The 18,632-nt window shown below is 36.8% G+C and overlaps 1 protein-coding gene across 1 annotated transcript in view; it reads right to left on the minus strand.

Moving 5' to 3' along the window:
• Positions 1-1,020: 1,020 nt before the first annotated feature.
• SLC12A8 (solute carrier family 12 member 8) overlaps positions 1,021-18,632 on the minus strand; it is a 95,736-nt gene continuing 78,124 nt past the window's right edge. Inside the window, exons 9-12 of the mRNA XM_015595833.1 lie at positions 9,330-9,427; positions 8,652-8,769; positions 4,547-4,607; positions 1,021-1,183 (exon numbers count right to left, since the gene is read on the minus strand). Coding sequence (XP_015451319.1) covers positions 1,021-1,183; positions 4,547-4,607; positions 8,652-8,769; positions 9,330-9,427 — 440 coding nt within the window. The remainder of the gene's footprint in view (positions 1,184-4,546; positions 4,608-8,651; positions 8,770-9,329; positions 9,428-18,632) is intronic.

Below are 18,632 nucleotides of genomic sequence, written 5' to 3' on the forward strand. Positions count from 1 at the left end.
CCAGGACCGGATGCCTGTGATGAATGCTACACTGAGATCACAGAGGAGCCAAAATAGTCCCATCGCCTCATGCATTTATACCCAAAACAGCTGCAACAGTGTTTGGAGAGCGGGGACTACAAATGCTTTTGAGAACACGAATCACCACTAGGTGATTCATGGTCATTTAACTTTTTAATTAAAAAGAACTTCACTAACAATAATAGCTCACAAATGCATGTGCCTTTTGATCTTGCAATTCCATTTTTGGGAATTTATTCTACGGAAATTCTTTACGCTTGTACATATGCACAAGATTATTTACTGCAGAACTGATTGTAATAGCAGCACAAGATTGGAAACCATCCAAATGCCATCGTTGTGGAACTGATGAAATAAATTATAGCATATTTATACAATGAAAAATAATGAGGAAGCTGTATGTGTATTGATATGGAAGTGTCTCCAAGACAGACTTTTAAGGGATAAACAGGGTGTGGAACACATGTATAATATGCTACCTTCTGTGTATAAAAGGAACTAATAAGAATCCACATTTCTATTTGCTGGTATGTTCATAAAGAAATGCTGTTACCTATGGGGCAGGAATGGGAACTGAACAGATGGGGAACAAGGATGGGAGGGAGGCTTTTCACTATACTATGATTATATTTTAGGGTTTAGAACCATATGAGTGTATTATTTATTCAAAAATAAATAAAATAAAAATGTAAATGACCATTTATTGTGGCCCTCAGAACAAGCAATCTGGTCTGATTCTCCACATCTGCAAGTCTTGGTGTCCATATGGAGCTCTTCAGATTGGGTGTGTGTGTGTCAGAGCCACAGCCATTCCAGTGTTTACCCTCCAGACCAGGATGCAGATTTCCATTGCCCAAAACAGCAGTAGGAAGACAGGACTTGAGTTTCTTACTGAGGAGAACCAGCTCCATGAAGGTTCTGGGATTTGGGTCCACTGTGCACTGGACAGCTCCATGAGAGGACGGTCCCAGGGTTGCCTAGTACCGAATGCTCAGTACTCTAGTAGTGAGGCATCAACTGCTCTCGACTCACAAGGGAGGAGTGGTGGTAGCGATCCCGAGTGGCAAAGTCCGCGTTCTCCTGGGTGAGCTGAGTCATCTCCATGTCAACCCTGGCCAGGGATGGTGCCAAAATTATCTGCTCTTGGGGGGATCTCAAGCTCCTTTGGTGAGAGAACACAGAGGGCAATCAGAAGGAAAGACCAAGTGCTAAACAATGAAGATGCATCTTCTCTGGGTAGAGAAATTATTTGCGAAAACGTCATTGTGCTTATTACTGTATGCTTGTTATTGAAGATGTATTTAAAAAACATAACTGTTGAAAGAAATATGTACAACAGTTAATGAACTAAAGTTTGTAAATATTTATGGGAAATAAGTATCGAAAAAATAAGGAGAGTGATATTTACCTTTTTTTTAGTAGAAAGTTGTACAAAGATAACCTCTCAAATGGTATAATATTGGGGCTCTATAGCTTTTCTTTGCTTTCTTGTCAAATAAATAATGAAATAGAGAGACTGGGAAATTGAGAAGAGTAGAAAGAGAAATCTGCTGTTTGGTTCATTGGAAAGAAAGTTGAATGAGGAATGATTTCCAGAGCTACGGTTGACACAATCAGCAGCTCCGAGGCAAACTGCAAAAGCTTTTGACACCAAGTAGGCCTGCAGACAAAGCACAAGTCCCAGGATGGGTTTCATTGTCACTAAAGTGTCTATATGCAGTTGGACTTGGAATAAATTGGCAAAGATAATATTAGGGATACATGAGGAAAGTGCTAGAGAGAGAAAAAAAGAAAGAAAGATCAGACCAGCAGTCAGGTATCCACAGAAGACGGATGTAGTCACAGCTCTGCTAGTAACCAACCTAGGGGCCTCAGGCAAAACTCTCCACCTCCTTGTGCCTCTATTTTCTCATCTTTCCTAGTCCCTGTCAGTTCCTACAGCCTATGGTAGGTCCTTAAGTCATACCTTAGATATGGATTGCCTCTAAGGAATTTTATTTGAAAAGAATCATCTACTGTGCAGAGTAGCAATGCTCAATTGTTTAAATAAGGAATGTATTTGATAGTTGTAAAAAAAATTTAACAAGTAGAAATATAATGTTTAAATCTGTGGTACTTGAGCAGAAAGCTTCAACTGACTCTGGCAAAATGTGCTGTTACAGAAATTCAGATCACATGACCAAGGCCTTGTAACCACTGATGAGAATATAACTGAATTAGGTCATGGTTTTCTGAGAAATGAATTAGCTTCTATAAAGACTGAATCTTCAAGGAGATTAGGAAGTGAAAAAATGCCATACCAGTCAACACACAAGTATTGCTGGCAATACATTTTTTCATTAATGCTTTTTTTTTTTAAGAGAAAACCATTGCATTCTTCTTAGTTCAGGGAAATAATATGCTTTACTTTCTAGTCTAGAGTGGCCTAAGAATTCTCACTTGGGCAGTTGCTAGGACTTCAGGAAAGAAAGTCTTCTGAAGATCAGACTAAATTTTATATGATTCTGGGCATGGTAGGTGTAACAAAGGAAGTAACCTAGCCAAATTCCTTTGCCCAAACGTACTCAACTGTATCATTATTCTTTGGTTTTTAAGAGCATCTGGGGCTATAGTTGTGAAAAAACCTCAAAACTACAAAATAGAAAAAATACCTACAAATTTCTACTTTTAATTAACTTACCATTTCTTGGTCCTTTCACCCTCCTAAATAACCGTCACAAAATATCACTCAGTAGCCACGGTGAGGCCAGCAAGTTTGATGTTAAGACTTAGCTGAGGCCTCCACCGCCCACTTCACAAGCCCACAGAGCTATAAATATCGTGGAATGGGTTCTATTCCAACCAAAGTATTGTCCTTTACTAATAATAATCTCCTTCTAATTCATTCTTCTTTCTACATAGTGCTACAGTGATCTCGGAGGTGAAGTTCTAAGAATTCAGAGTGCAACATAAGGAACAGTGACCTCCCATGGCCATGTGTAGGCTTTAAAACTGGAAATGCCTAAAAATATTCCTATAAATCAAATAGGGCCAAATACTTTCAACCATACACCGTTTCCAGCTCCAGAATCTGTAGGTAGCTCCACACAGAAGCTATTTCCACTTAACCTCTACTTTTCCTCAGGACTCGGTGGTTGGTAGGGGAAAACAGATCAACACGAGTGTTATGACCTGTCAGCCAACCTGGTGCCTCAGACTGGAAGAGAGACAGAGTGGTGACCCCATCCCTCCTATAGCTCCACACAGAACATTCAGCACAGCTTCCAAGCAGATGACAGGGCTTCTCCCCCTACATACCACCCTTCTTCCCAGCCCTTTCCCTGTTGGTTTCCATAGCCCCAGCTCCCTTTTATTCATCATCCCAAGTGCTAGCACCAAGGTTTCATTTCTTGTGCAATCTCAGCAAATTAGTAGTGCTTATAAAGAACTGTCTTAAAAAGGATTCTTGAGAGGAAGCAATGAGGAGTTATCGTTTCATGGATATGGTGTTTTTGCAAAATGAAGAGTTCTGGAGATGCATGGTGGAGATGATTTGCACAATATGAATGTATTTAAAAATGGTTTAAGATGATAAATTTTATGTTATGTGTATTTTATCACAATAAAAAAAAATGATGAAAAGAGGATTCTGAACTTATGTCTGGGATCAAAGGGAAAGGGTCCCGTAATTCATTAGCAATGTTGGCACATGGAAGGTGGAAATATTAGCAAGTGCAACCCAGACGTTTAGAATTTCAAAAACAAACCAAAGAAATGAAACCAAATAAACATTTGGTTGGGTTCTGTCTGGATTTTCCCAGCCTTCACCTTTGGCTCCTCACTGATATTGAAAGAGGGGGACTTAATTTCCCAGAGTCCTGAGGCCTTCAAAAGTGAAGAGCTAGAGGTAAACTACAAAGGCTTTGACACCTGAAATTGGCCTGAGGACAAAGTGGGTGGTACCAGAAGGGAGGAGGAAGGAAGAAAGAGATTAGGGCACTCGTGAAATCCTGCCTTCTCTAGGAGGATTTCTCCTGTTTCTAGGAAAGTTTGTTCTTTCCTTTCCCTGTGTATTTGAACATGGAAGTTCCATAGAAATCCTCCGTACTTTCACCAACACAGTCACATCAACTACCTCTGACTTGAGATGGAAGAATGCGAATCTTTTGGGCATTAATTTTGTGTATGATGATGCGTTAATGCTACTATGTCTTAGACTGTGAATTCACTGAGAATAGCTCCCTTGACTCATCACCCGGCAATCAGATTCCAAATAAAGACTCTGTTCATGATTTCTGAAGATAAGAAAGGGAGAGGAGAAGAGCCAGAGGAAGCTTCTGATGAGCTGAAGTAGAGAGCTGGATGGTGGGGGGGCGAGGTGGAGGGGTGGCAATGAGGAGCAGAGTTTGAGTTTCCCTGAGGTTCCCAATTGTCAGGGGCCCACACCACAATTCACCCAAGCCAAGCTAGGAAGGAGATGCACTTAGCACCTCCCAGGGCCCTGGACACTCATCCGCCCTGGTCCTGGGCCCAAATTAGCACAAACCTGTAGGAGGGGATCAGAAGAGATCTCATCCATCTGAAAAAGCTGAAGTTGGAGGCTGATCCTGCAGGGAATATGTATATATAAATATGGATGAAGGCTCTACATATACATCTAGAATCCTAGTTTTAATAGAATATATATCCCCCGACAGCAGCCTGCTAAGGACTTTGTACCCATATGTAGTTTCCAAAAATGTATTTCTGAACTCCAGAATCCCAAGAAAGAAACTGAATACAGTGCTATAGAGAAAAAAGCAGAAGATTTGCTAACTTCAGTCCTAGAAATTTAAAATTTTTTGATAATATTTTTTTCCGAGATTCAAACTCATGTGTTAAATACATGCTATAAAAATCCCCTCCTAGACCATACACTCTTTGAAGATAGGAAGTATGTTTTTTTCACCTTATAACACTCACAGTACAACACTCCAGGTTAGATTAGTTTGCATTTTCAATAATGATACACACACACATATACACACACATGTATAACACGTTATACTCTTTGTCTAGTTATTTTCACTCAGCATCATTACTTGAGATTTATGCATGTTAGTGCATGTATCAATAGCTCATTTTTTTTGACAAGTAGTATTCTATTGCATGGCTATACTACAATTTATTTATAGAATCACATGTTGTTGGATATTTGTATTGTTTCCAGTTTTGGGCCACTGCGAATTTAGCTATTGTGAATATTCATGTACATGTCTTTGTATGACTATATGTTTTCAATCCACCCAGGTAAATATCTGGGAGTATTTTCAGTGACTAGTTTATATAGCAGGTATGTGTTTAACTTTTTATAAACTGCCAAACTGTTTTACAAAGTGATTGTATTATTTTATATTCCCACCAGCAGTATATGATAGTTGTAGTTGCTCTACATCCTTGCCAACACTTAGCATGATCAGTATTTTTAATTTGAATCCCTCGAATAGGTATGCAGGAGTCTTATATTGTGATTTTAATTTGTATTTCCTAATGACTAATCATGTTGAGCATCTTTTCATGTACTTATTTGCCATCCATATATGTTCTTTGGTGAAATCTATGTAAAACATTGCCCCATTTTTTAAATCTTTTTGTTTGTTTTCTTGAGTTTTGAGAGTTTCTACATATTCTAGATATAAGTCCTTTATCAGATAAGTGATTTGCAAATATTATCTCACAGTCTATGGCTTGCCTTTACATTCCTTTACCTGTGTGTTTGGAAGATCAGAGTCCTTCATTTTGATGAAACCCAATTTATCAACTGTTTTCCTTCTTTTGGTGGTGCATCTAAAAAAATCTTTGCTCCATTCAGTCACAAAGGTTTTTATTCCTATATTTCCTTTTAGAAATTTATAGTTTTAGATTTTACATTTAGTTCCAGGATCCATTTTGAGTTATTTTTACATTGTATGATATGTGGAAGTTTATTTTTTGCACATGGATTTCCAATTGTTCTAGCACCATTTGTTGAAAAGACTATTTTTTCTTCCACTGAACAGCCTTTGCATCTTGTTTGAAAATCAACTGACCATAAATGTGTAGGCCGATTTCTGGACTCTCTACTCTGTCTGTTGATGTATTTGTCTATCTTGATTCCAATACCACACTGTCTTGATTATTTTAGCTTTATAATCAGCCTTGTGTAAGTACTTCAACTTTGTTCTTCTTTAACAAACTTAGTTGGGCTATTCTAGGTCCTTAGCATTTTCACATAAATGTTTTAGAATCTGCTTGCTAATTTCCATAAAAATGCAGCTGAGATTTTGATGAGGATTATATTGAATTTTTGTGGATAATTGACATCATAAGATTACTGATCTTCTAGTTCGTGAAAACAGTGTATCTCTTCATTTATTTCTTTAATTTCCTTTTTAATTTTTTCTAAGAAATGTTTTATAGTTTTCCTCTTCTAGTCTGTAAATATGATATATTACATTGAATGTTTTAAAATGTTAAACCAACCCTGAATTCCTGAGATAAACCACTTGGTTATGATATATTGTCCTTTTTATATTTTTGTAATTTTTAGTTCAATTTGTTAAAATTTTGTTACAGATTTTTGCACCTATGCTCTTGAGAGGTATTGGTGTGTTGTTTTCTGAAGAGTTTGTATAGAATTAATATTCTTCATTTCTTAATATTCTTCATTTCTTAAATGTTCGATAGGTTTCATTAACGAAGCCATCTGGACCTAGAGTTTTCATTGTGAGGTTTTTAATAACAAGTTTAATTCCTTTAATAGATGAACTAATACTTTATATTTCTTCTGGATGATTTTTCATAGATTGTATCATTCAAGGAATTTGTCCAATTTATCTAAGTTGTCATATTTATTGGCATAAAGCTTTTTAAAATAGTCATTTATTTTCTTTTCAGAATCTATAGACTCCCTAGTAATGTCATCTCTCTTACTCTTGGTATTCATCATTTTTGTCTTCTCTCCTTTTATTCTGATCAGTCTGCCTAGATGTTAGTCAATTTTATTGATATCACACAACCACCTTTTTATTTCATTGACATTCTCTATTTTTTCTATTTAATACTTTATTGATATCTACTTTGACCTTTTTTGCTTCCTTGTTTGGGTTTTTGTTTTTTGGGTTTTTTTAGTTTAATTTGCTCTTCTTTCCGTAAATTCTTAAGTTGGAAGCTGGGGTCACTGGTTTGCAACCTCTTTTCTTTTCTAATATAAGCAGTTGATGTTATAAAGTTTTAAATACTCAATTAGTTGCATCCCACAATTTTGATGTTATATTTTTATTTTCATTCAGTTCAAAATACTTTGAATTTCACTTTTTATTTATTCTCTGAACCATGAATTATTTAGCTTATTTAGTTGATTTAGCATTCTTCAGTGTTCTTAGTCATTTAGATTATTTAGTGTTCTTTAGTTTCTAAACTAAATCTGGTGATTTTCCACATATCTTTCTAATTCATTTCTAATTTACTTCCTTTTTGGTCAGAGAACATATTTTGTTTTTGAATTGATTTAAATACGTTAAATTTATTGAGACTTTTTTATGTCCTTGAAAACGGTCTATCTGTTGTTTCATGTATACTTGAAAAGAATGTATATTCTGCTGCTATTAGTAGAATGTTCTATAAACATCAACTTCACCAAATTTGTTAATATTATTTAAGTCTCTAAAGCCTAATTTTGTCTACTTGTTTTATCAATTATTGAGAGAGGTGTTGAAATCTCTGACTATAATTATGAATGTTTCTATTTCTTGTTGCAGCTCAATCAGGTTTTTCTTTATGTATTTCAAATCTCCATTTTTAAATGCATAAATTTCAAGGTTTATTATGTCTTCTTGATGATTTTTTTCTCTTTAACTTTATAAAATGGCCCTCTTTATCCCTGGTGATATTCTTTTCTCTGAAATCCACTTTATCCGATGTTATCATGTTATATCATGTTATTATGATATATATTTTTCCACCCTTTTATCTTTAACTCACTTGTGTCTTTATATTTAAAGTAGGTTACTTGTAGGCAGCATATAGTAGCATCATTTTTTAATTCAATCTGACAATGTCACCTTTTAGACCACTTAATTGGGAATATTTAGACCATTTATATTTAGTGTGACTACTGATATGGCTGGGTTTATATAAACCACCCTACTATATTTATTTTTTTGTTTGCCCCATATGTCCTTTATTATTGTTTCCTCTTTTCCTGCTTTATTTTGATTTGAACGTTTTTAAATTCAAATCTCCTTTATTGTCTTATTAGCTATAACTCTTTGTGATATTATTTTAGTGGTTGCTCTGGGGTTTGTACTACACATTTTAAACTTATTACAGTTTACCTTTAAGTGATATTATTTTGCATATATAATAGTATATTTCCATTTCTTCCCTCCTGGCCCTTGTGCTAGCATTGCAGTTAATTTTACTTCTATATGTCTTATAAATCTCACAAGTTGTTATTTCTGTATTTGTTATAATTTATGTGTATATCATATTTTTCCTCCTAGACTGTAAGCTATTTGAAAATGGGATTCATATCTGAGTCAGTGTTGGCATTTACTAGGTTCTCGAAACATGTTTCTTCAAGGAATGCTAAAAAAGAAGGGAGGTGGTGGCAAAATGGCTCTGCGGCTTACCAAGATGAAGCCCTGGACTAGTCCGACCGATGTAAAAATACACAAGGGCAGCAATACCTAGGTTAACCAGGGTATAGACCCACTGGATCACAAACATGATGAGAAGGGACCCAATAGCCTGTGGAAACAGAGTAGGAAGAGTAAGTCGCCTAATCATTTATCATGTGGTAAGTAAGCCACAGGGCTAGGACCTTAAGAAACAATAGTCCTTCTCATTAACCTCTGATCACCATAAAAGTCTGAATAATTGAAATTTACTCATTTCAAAAAACCTCACTTAAACAGATATTTGAGAAGGCACCCTCTTCCTGAAAATACCCTCTAATCAAAACTATCAATAAATAGATATTCTATCTTACCTCCTTGTTCTACTCCTCCCTGAAAGAAACAATTAGAGTGAAATTAGGTAATTTGGTATACCTACAAATTTAATGACCCAGAGATTATCAGAGATGTTTATTTATTTTACGGTAAACCACCGATCAAAATGAGTGGTGCATTTAATGTAATGTTTCCATATGTAGGCTCATCTGAATTCTAATAGAACAAGTAATTAAATCTCATTGCTCCTGGTTGAGACTTTCCTCTTTCCTCCCCTCCACCCCAACTCTGAGACCACACATGTCTCCACCTGAATTATGTCTCAAGGATAATTGAGATCAAAATGAAATTACTCACCCCCAACAGGGAGACCCAGGGGTTGCACATGCGGGCATAGAAAGAAGCAGGTCTCCTCTGGATATCTTGCTCATGGAGCCTAGACTTTAGGAAGAAATCTAAAAAATAAATAAGCCAAATCCTTGGTTACCAATTTGTAACCAACTCCTCTTCTGTTTTTATGAGCAAATACCTATGAACTCCTCTTCTCCAATTTTGTGACCCAGCCTAAGAGACAATTCCGCTTACGTCAACCATCAACTCCCTTGTGGTTTCAGTCTACTCATTCTCTTACTCTCTGATGTAACACATTTACAACCTCTCCTCTCAAAGGAGAGCTTTCATATCCTCTCATTACCAAATTTACCAACCCACTTGCATCTGAACTACTCTTCCCAAAGTTGCCAATAATTTGATCTCTTCAAATTCGATGATAAACTACCAGTCTTCATCCCATTTGGCCTTTCAGATAGCATCTGACACACGTGATCACTTCCAGCTTACAGAAACACTTTTTTCTCGTGGTTTCTAGGATGCCTCACTCTCCTAGTTTTCTTCCTATCTCACCACCCAGTTTTTCTCAGTCTCTTTTGCTGGCTTACCTCCACCTTCCAACCCCAAAATATGGGAGTATCCCCACATTCATTCATTCCTCAGCACTCTTTTATTACCCCATGTATACTCATTCCTAGGAGATCTCATCCAGTCCCATGGCTTTAAATATTATCCTTGTACTGAGGATCTCAAGTTTACACCATTCTTGACCTCTCCCTTAAACTGAGGTTTTGACTATCTAGTTGTCATCTCAATATCTCTTTACATGACTGATAAGCACCTCAAAACTTAACATAGCTAAAGCAGAAATCTAGTCCCTCCCAGTTTTCTCTACCTGAATAAATTACACCACTGTTCACTCAAATATCTAAGATTCATCCTTGACTCCTCTCTTTTCCTCACACCTACATCTATTCCATCACTAAATCCTGTTGATTCTACCATCAAAATATATTCAGAATATGACCACTCCTTACCAGCCTCATTGCTCCCATCCTAGTCTAAGCCACTGATTTACCACAGCGCTCCTATAGTAGAGCCACGGCTAGAGGCTCTCTTGCAGTTAGGCGTGGCCATGCGACTAAGTTCTCACCAATAGAATGTGAACAGAAATGGTGAGTGCCACTTCTGTACCAAAGTCTTGGAGAGAGTAGGTGTGTCTCTTCTCCATGCCCGAATTCTGAACATTGTAAGTCTATCTTGACTTTGCGAATGACAAGTTCTCAGGGGATACTAAAGTCATAAGAATGGAGGGAGCCCGAGCCCCCGAATCAATGCATGGAGAAGAAGTTCCCATTGATTTGGAACATCCTTCCTTGACTGCTAGTGCATGTAAGAAATAAAGTTCCATTGTGTTTGAGCCACTACATATTTGGTTATTTCTTATAGCAGTTTACCCTACCTTAATTAATATACCTCCAAAAGAGCTTTGGCTCCTTCTCTTACCTCTACATAATACATTCCTCACAAAGCCAGTGATCTTCTTAAAGCCTAAATCTGATCATGTCCCAGCCCTAGCTAGAACCTTCAGTGGCCTTCTATCATAGTCACCATAGCCTGCAAGGCCCTACATGGCACTGGCCTCTGCTTTCTTCACTGTTCATCTCCTACCTCTCTCTCCCTGGCTCACTCCTCTACAGTCACTGCTGGACTTCTGCTCTTCTTGGAATCTGCAAATTCAAGTCCCACTTACACCTGTATATATGCCATTTCCTCTGCCTGGAACTCTTTTCTCACATCTCTGCATGGCTCACTATATAATTCAGTTCTTCATTAAAATATCCTCTTCTCAGAGAGATCTTTTCTGACAAATCTATATGAAACAGTACTCTCTCCATACTAGTCTCTCTCTATCCTGTCACCCTACTTTGTTATTCATCATAGTACTTATCTCTTACTGACATTATAGTGTATATTTGTTAGCTTGTTTGTTATAATTTCCCCTACTAGAATGCAAGCTCAATGACAGCAGAGATCTTTTATACCTATTCAGCATGTTCCCCCAGCACCTAGAACAGTGCTTAGAATGTAGTAAATGTTCTATACATGTGGTTAAATGAATGGACAAACCATTCTAGCCCCCAGAAAAGTCTTCACCCTCTCAACATCTGTCTTCTTTCATCAAGTGCTGCCAACTATTATACTTATCTTTTATATTTCCATACCTTGAAGGCAAAGACTGTCTTTTATATCTCTAAATATCAAATCTAAACATTTAGAAGTTTGTGTATGGGAAGTATTCAATAAATGTCTCCTTATTACTGTGGATTAAAATAAACTCTGTCAAGGTTTATGATTGATTTGAATTGAAGGCTCTATTACTTTTTTTTTTAAAGAAGGAATACTGTTATGATTCCATTAATTAAATTGTTTAATTTTTACATGCTCAATGCATGATTCATCTTTTCGATCAAATATAGTTGCACCCTTAACTATTAAGAAGGAACACTGTTGGTTAAAGATTTAGATTTTTTGCCTCTCTGAGATTTGTCAAATGTTAAGCTCACCCTTTCACACTTGATCTTGATCTTGCACAACTTCAATTACACTTCAAGGGAACCGTGTAGTGAGTGTGTTTGTGTATTTTCTGAGGAACTTGGGATAAAGTCGTTAGGAAGAGATGTGTCCTTCAAGCAAGCACAATGCAGTTTTATATGTCAGCAATGTGAGGGAGAATTCATGCAAGGATGCTCAATGACTTTGATTAAGTATGACAATATAGGCAGACAATATGGTTTCAAAACCTTTCCAAATGACTGAAGGAATTTTTTTCTCTTGTCAAGGATTTTACTGGAAGAAAAATGTTTTATAGATTACTGGTGAAAGAGGACAGTTTCTCACATTAGAAATTCTAAAGTAATGACCAAAAAGCAACTTTATTTTCCAAGTCTTAGTTGCAAAATGAACAAATGAGGAAACAAAACCACATATCAGGCATGTTAAAAATATCAACTATAATAAACATAATGCATAATATTAAATTGTTCTTTGAAATATAATGGTATGTCTAACAAATTCTATATTCACAAAGCCCATGCAGATATAATCACTTTAAGCATGAAGGATGAAAACAATTGTGTCAATTTTAAAAATCATAAACTTAACAAATTTTATAGAAATTACTTAAAATAAATATTAAACCATCTGCAAATGCATTCCATCTTTATCAAAATAAATAAACACACAGTTTTAGTTGTGACGTACAAACTGAGAATGTGCATTGATAGTCCACAAAGGATCATGTTTCAAGTTTATGTGGTCTTTTATTATGCTGATAATGCAATTCTTTTAACTGCTTTCCAAATGCTGTACATTTATTTCTAACTTGATTATACAGTTCCCCAAAAAAGATTTACTAAGTCAAGGCACTTTTATATTTCTTGTTACATCTTGAAAGATCATTATCCAGAAAGAATGAGCCAGAGGGACTTTTAGCTATGGCATGTGAAAAGGTCAGTGAATCCTTTCCGCAAGAAATAAGTGTACGGCTAGACAAAATAATCAAAACCAATCACTCAGGGCTCCAGAAATTTACCAAATGGGAACAACAAATTAAGAAGTGTTTCTTTTCAAAAACTGTTGAAGCTGAGGGTAAGAACAGTAAGAGTCTATGCCCTTCTTGCCTGGGCTGCTCCCATCCTCACCCTAGTTCTTACCAGCATGGAGCTGGTCACACACCAGAAGTCTTGCTGTCAGAGGGGGCAAATTTGTTGGTTATGCCTTTATAAGCTAAATGTGATGTGCACAGTAGAAAATGGGGACAATCCTCAGTTTTGCTAGCCTAAGGTTGTGGACTCACCTAGGGGGAGCAGCGGATCAGCCAGAAATTTAATCGGAAGATCCTTGAAATGAGAGAGCCATAGAAGAACTATAGCTTCTCGAATTTCCCTGGCTGACTGGAAAACTATGCCCATGCCTGGGGAGACCCAAGAGAGACTGGGGAGACTGGAGAACTAGCTGCAACTTTGACTGTTTTTCTCAACCCACACACAGATCCACTGGAAGGGGGTGGAAGCCTTATGGGCTATGAAGCCAGACTAAAAATTAAAAATAAGAATAAAAACTGAGTAAAGACATCAGGAGCTACAAACCACAGGGGAAACTGATTCCACAGTTCAAATACAGCAATTTACTAAAACAAACTAATAAAAACTCATAAACATACATCAGAATTAGGAGTTGCCACAATATGTTATCTAAATTGTCCAGTTTTCAACCAAAAATTACAAGACATGCAAAGAAATAGGAAATCGTGACCCATGCTTGGGGAAAAAGGCAATCAAAAGAAACTGACTCAGAATGGGCCAACGTGTTGAGTTTAGCAGACAAAGACTCAAAGCAGCTAGTATAATAAATCTGTTCAAAGAATTAAATAAAAACACAATGTGAGTGACTTAAGCAAAATATGACAATGACTTTCAAAATAGGGAATATCAATAGAGACAAACTACAAAAAAGAACCAGATGAAAATTCTAGAGTTGAGATGGCAGAAGAAAGAATCAATGAACCTAAGGATAGATCAATAGAATGTATCCAGACTGAAGAACAGAAAGGAATAGGTGGAAGAAAAAGAAACTGCGCCTCAGAGACCTGGAAACAATGTCAAGTGTACCAATTAGTATGTAATATGAGTCCCATAAGGACAGGAAAGAGCAGAAAAAAATATTTGAAAAAATAATGGCTAAAACCTGGTAAATTTGATGAAAATCTTTTATCAACAGATCCAGAAGGAATGAATTCATTGACATTGCTTCCAGCAATATGTACATATACCTGATTACCAAAGACATACTACTCTTTATTTAAATTTTTGACAGCTTAATAGATACACAATGATATCTTAAAGGTGGTTTAATTTGTGTTCATTTAATTAATACCATGGCCTAGTTCATAAAACATACTGACAGCAAGCAGTATACACTTTGTGTAGTGGTTAAGAACACTGGTTCTAAAGTGAGACAGACTTGAGTTTAAATTTTAGTTGGTTCATATCTTGAGCAAGTGTTGAACTTCTCTAAGCCTCTGTAAAAAGATGTGTAATGCTGAGCTTAGATGAGCTAATCTGTGTAAGTCCTCTCGTTGTCAAGGGACATAATCTGTGTTAAGGAACATGCACAATAAATGCAGGATATTTTTAGCTACTAACAATATTTAACATTTAACAATAAAAGTTAGTTTATTGAGTGGACAGTGAATGAGGCTGAGCATTGATTTTTTGAAATGAAAACTGCATATTCATCTCTTCTGACCTCTCTTTAATAGAATCAGGATTTCGACCTTCATGTTTTTAAAAATAATATGCTTTGGAAGGTATGCTTTTATCAGTTGTGTTTGTCAGAATAATTGTTTCCTTCTGTGACACTGTGTTGTGTAAATGGTTTTATTCCTATTTAATCAGATCCTTTTTATCTCTCATGATGCCTTCAATAGTCGGAAATATCTCTCTTGCACAGCTGTTATAAATAAGGAATTCATGGCTATATAAGGCATAAAATATAGTCCCAAGTTAATTTTTTGGATCCATTTGCTCTCAACAATATTTATTCAATGGTGATTTGATTCTTATTTTTTTATGGCATATGGTGTGTCACACGTTAGGTTCTTATAATAGTTTAACACTCTCTATTCTACTTTACTGATCAATGTTTCAAAAATTTTAGCCGATAGTTGTTTAAATATTCATCATTTTAACTAGCCTTTATTGAATGTTTGTTTTGTGCCATGTGCTGTGTGAGAATAATACTGTGATGGATTCAAGGTGGAAAGACAGAATTTGTGATTAAAGGAAGCTCACAGTCTGGAGGAAAGGAATAAAACTAATATTTCTTTTCCTTAAGACAGATGAATAGGCCTGAAGACAAATGCATAAACATATGTAATCCAAATGTATAAAACAATGTGATATTTATCTATACTACTTATATGAATCAAATGTTGTGCTTGCACAGCAAGGAAATTGGAATTCTTCTCAGAGGGGGCGAAAATGGGTCTGAATAGTCAGACAGAGTTTAACTCAAAAGTCAGAGTTTTCCAGATGGAAAAGTGGGGAGATGAAGCAATTAGAGAAGGCAGAAGAGCATATGCAAATACAGGAAGGAATAAAAAAGATGGTGTGTTTCGTCTGGGTGTAGCTGGAACATACAGTGTATGGGTTGTCATGAGAAAAGAGGCTTGAAGGTAGGTCAGAACAGGATAGTAAAGAACCTTGCAGATCACACCAAGGATCTTGAACTTTAGAGAGATGGCATTAGATTTCAGTGAAGGTTTCCAAGGAAGAGAGACATGATAAGAATTTTATTTTAGAAAGATCATTCAGTAGATAATGAGAAGGAGAAAAAGGATGTGGGAAAATCTGGAGGCAGGAGACTAGTCTGGAGATTTAACAAGTCTAGTTGCTAGATGATGAGGGTCTACACCAAGATGAAGGCAGCAAGGGAGTGGTCAATAGCTATGACATTTCTAAGATTAGGCAAGTGGGTGGGTGGTGACAACTTCATTGATTAAATATGACGAACTGACCAGATGTCTCTCCTGAAAAGACACTGAGAAGACATAAAAGGAATTAAATAGGTATAAACCCACAAACACCAGGAGAATGAGAGAAGAAAGATAAAAATAAGTCTTGGAAGATGGAAAGGTGACAGAGTAGTAGTAACAGACTGAGCAGAGTAGAGGAGGATGAACTCTAGGGCCTACAGAGAGGGTGCTGGCAAGCAGCAGCCCAGTGTACCCGTACACTCCAGCAAAGTTCAAGACCAGGAAGTACCATGTCCCTAGGAAGTGCCAAAGTACAGGGGGTTGGTTGCAAAACTGTATATGAAACAGTTGGACACCAAGATGCTTTCTTCTGCCCATGCAGCTAGGTAACAATTCATTCTCTGCCCGAGCCCCTCCCCAAGGGAGGGGGGCGTTTCTCTAAAGAAGTCAAACCAGAGAGTGCCCAGGCTTGGGACACCAGGGACAGCAAAGAGTGGGGGAATCGAGCTAGAAACTGGGGAATTGAATGAAAGTCTATATCCTAAATGCTGGGATGCCTCCATTATCTTACCCTGCTCCTTCAATGCAAGAGCCATCTGGGTGACCCCCATGCTAGAGATTAAAAGACTCTTCTGTGGACAAACTGAAGAGCCCCAGAGGAAACCCTCGAGGTAGTCACTTTTGGGGGGCCTCTGTGAAGAAGCTAGCTTACATCCTAATAATCCTGCAGTGAGGTACCCCAATGAACAAGCTCTGCCTAGTTTGTAGGTCTTCTAAACAGGTTTTTAGAACTTCACTTCTAAGTGTGAAAAGAAATCGAAAGAGGGAGAGAGAGACTAAGCCAGAGAGAAGAGAATCTAGAGAACACAGGACAGTAAAAGGAGCAGAAAACTTCAAAAGGAGAACAAGTAATATTACCAGAAAGATAAGATAAGCCATTGTACCCAGAAAACAAGAATGAGATGATGTTAAAATTTAAAAAAAAAAAAAAAAAAAAAAACAAGGACAAATTAGGTTATAATCAACAGCTCTTGGAAATTAAAAACAGGGTAATTATGGCATAGAGTGATTGTTGCTATCCAATCTCCTTAGGGGGAAAAAAAACTACACGATTTTATGTGAAGCAGCAATATGGCCAGCTAAAAAGATATCCACCTGTGAGAATCGCTGGAAAGGTTAGAGAATCAAGTTCAGGGCTATGTAGCCAAAATTAGATGTCAAAGCAGTTTAGTGCGGACACCACTGCTGCAGGCACCAAAGTCTACACACTGCAGCCTGCCTATTGAGCCTGAAAGCCCGGACATTGGAACCAGGAATTTAGTCATCCTGCGACTACCATCATGCTTCTAGAGAGTTCTTCAATGTCCCCCTTTCTTTGGGTTTCCAGTTCCCACTTCCAAGTATAAGGAGGGCTTATCTGATTAACAGAGCCTTGGTCTTGTGCCCGAACTCTGGCTGCAGTAGAGGCTAGAAATTTTTGTTTCGAGTGTGAAAGGCTTGCTTTGCCTCCCACCAGGACTCATAACATTGGAAATTCTTCAAACATAGGGAGGTCACTCAATGCTGGGTAGGCAAAAAAAGAAAAACAGGCAAAAGTCTACTATAATATTGTATCCAAGAAATCTTTTCTCTAGATCCAACACAAAAGTATGATAAAGAGAGGAATTCCAGGACAACAGCCTTGTAGCGGGCCTGAACAACAGTCTAAAGTGGAACAGGATGAGAACCGCAGATATAATAGATTTCTGAAGATCTTGAGCATTTGGAAAGTAACGTTGAGAGGTGTTTGACATATCTGCTGGAAAATTTAGAGGGGAAAAAAATGACAAAAACCAAGCAAATAAAAAACCAAGGCAATTATTAACTCCAGGAAATAGAAAAAGCTGGACAAAAAAAAAGTAATCATAGTATAATAGAGGGCTCAGAGTTAAGCAATGTTCACTTAATCATGGTAATAAGAATATCAGCTATTAAGTTAATCAATAACTGTGATATAATTATACTGGGGACACTGAATGAGAAGTCAAAGTGGCATAAATGAATTCAATCTTCACTTACCATACATAATAGGAAGTGAAGAGATATCTGACAATGATATATCAAGAAGTAGCAATACAATTATATTATTTAGTAACAGTAAGGTTAAGAGAAGAAGCAACATTTTGGTTGAAAGTAGGGTTTTCTAGGGGTGGAGGGTGGAGGAGGATAAAAAGGACAGTATAGAAGAGTAAGAACTACTATTTTTGATTATGTGACTTTTAATTCTACTTGGCTTATTAAACTGTATACTTACTGTTTTGATAAAAATAATTTTTTAAAATTTTAAATGTTCCTATCATTAAAAACTTCCCACCAATTTGGAGGTAAAGAAGGAAAAGCAGGTATGTGGGAGAATGTAAAGCATTTATTTTGAGACATCTTCCATGTTCCTCTGTTTTCTCCTTTTTCCCCTCTTGTCTGTATAGAATTGAAAGGGCAGGATAATGTAGAAGTAAGTACTGGGCTTCATATGCAGGCAGACCTGGCAGCTGTGCAAAGTATCAGCTCTGAAATTTCTCTGTAATTTCATTGGGCCTCAGGGTCCTCATTGGAAAAAGGAAAATTCTAATATCTATTATATTACATGATATAACATATGTAAAGTACTTAAAATATAGAAGACTCTCAAAAATTATGGGTTCTCTCTCAGAATTTCTTAGCCCCTGTAAGACTCTTATTGAGAGTCTCTCTCTCTCTCTATCTCTGTGTTTATAGATCTGAGAAAGCAAAGAAAAACTGTGTTCTTTTAGCGC

This window comes from Pteropus alecto, unplaced genomic scaffold (assembly GCF_000325575.1).
Source record: "Pteropus alecto unplaced genomic scaffold, ASM32557v1 scaffold251, whole genome shotgun sequence".
In the NCBI taxonomy this organism is placed as follows: Eukaryota; Metazoa; Chordata; class Mammalia; order Chiroptera; family Pteropodidae; genus Pteropus; species Pteropus alecto.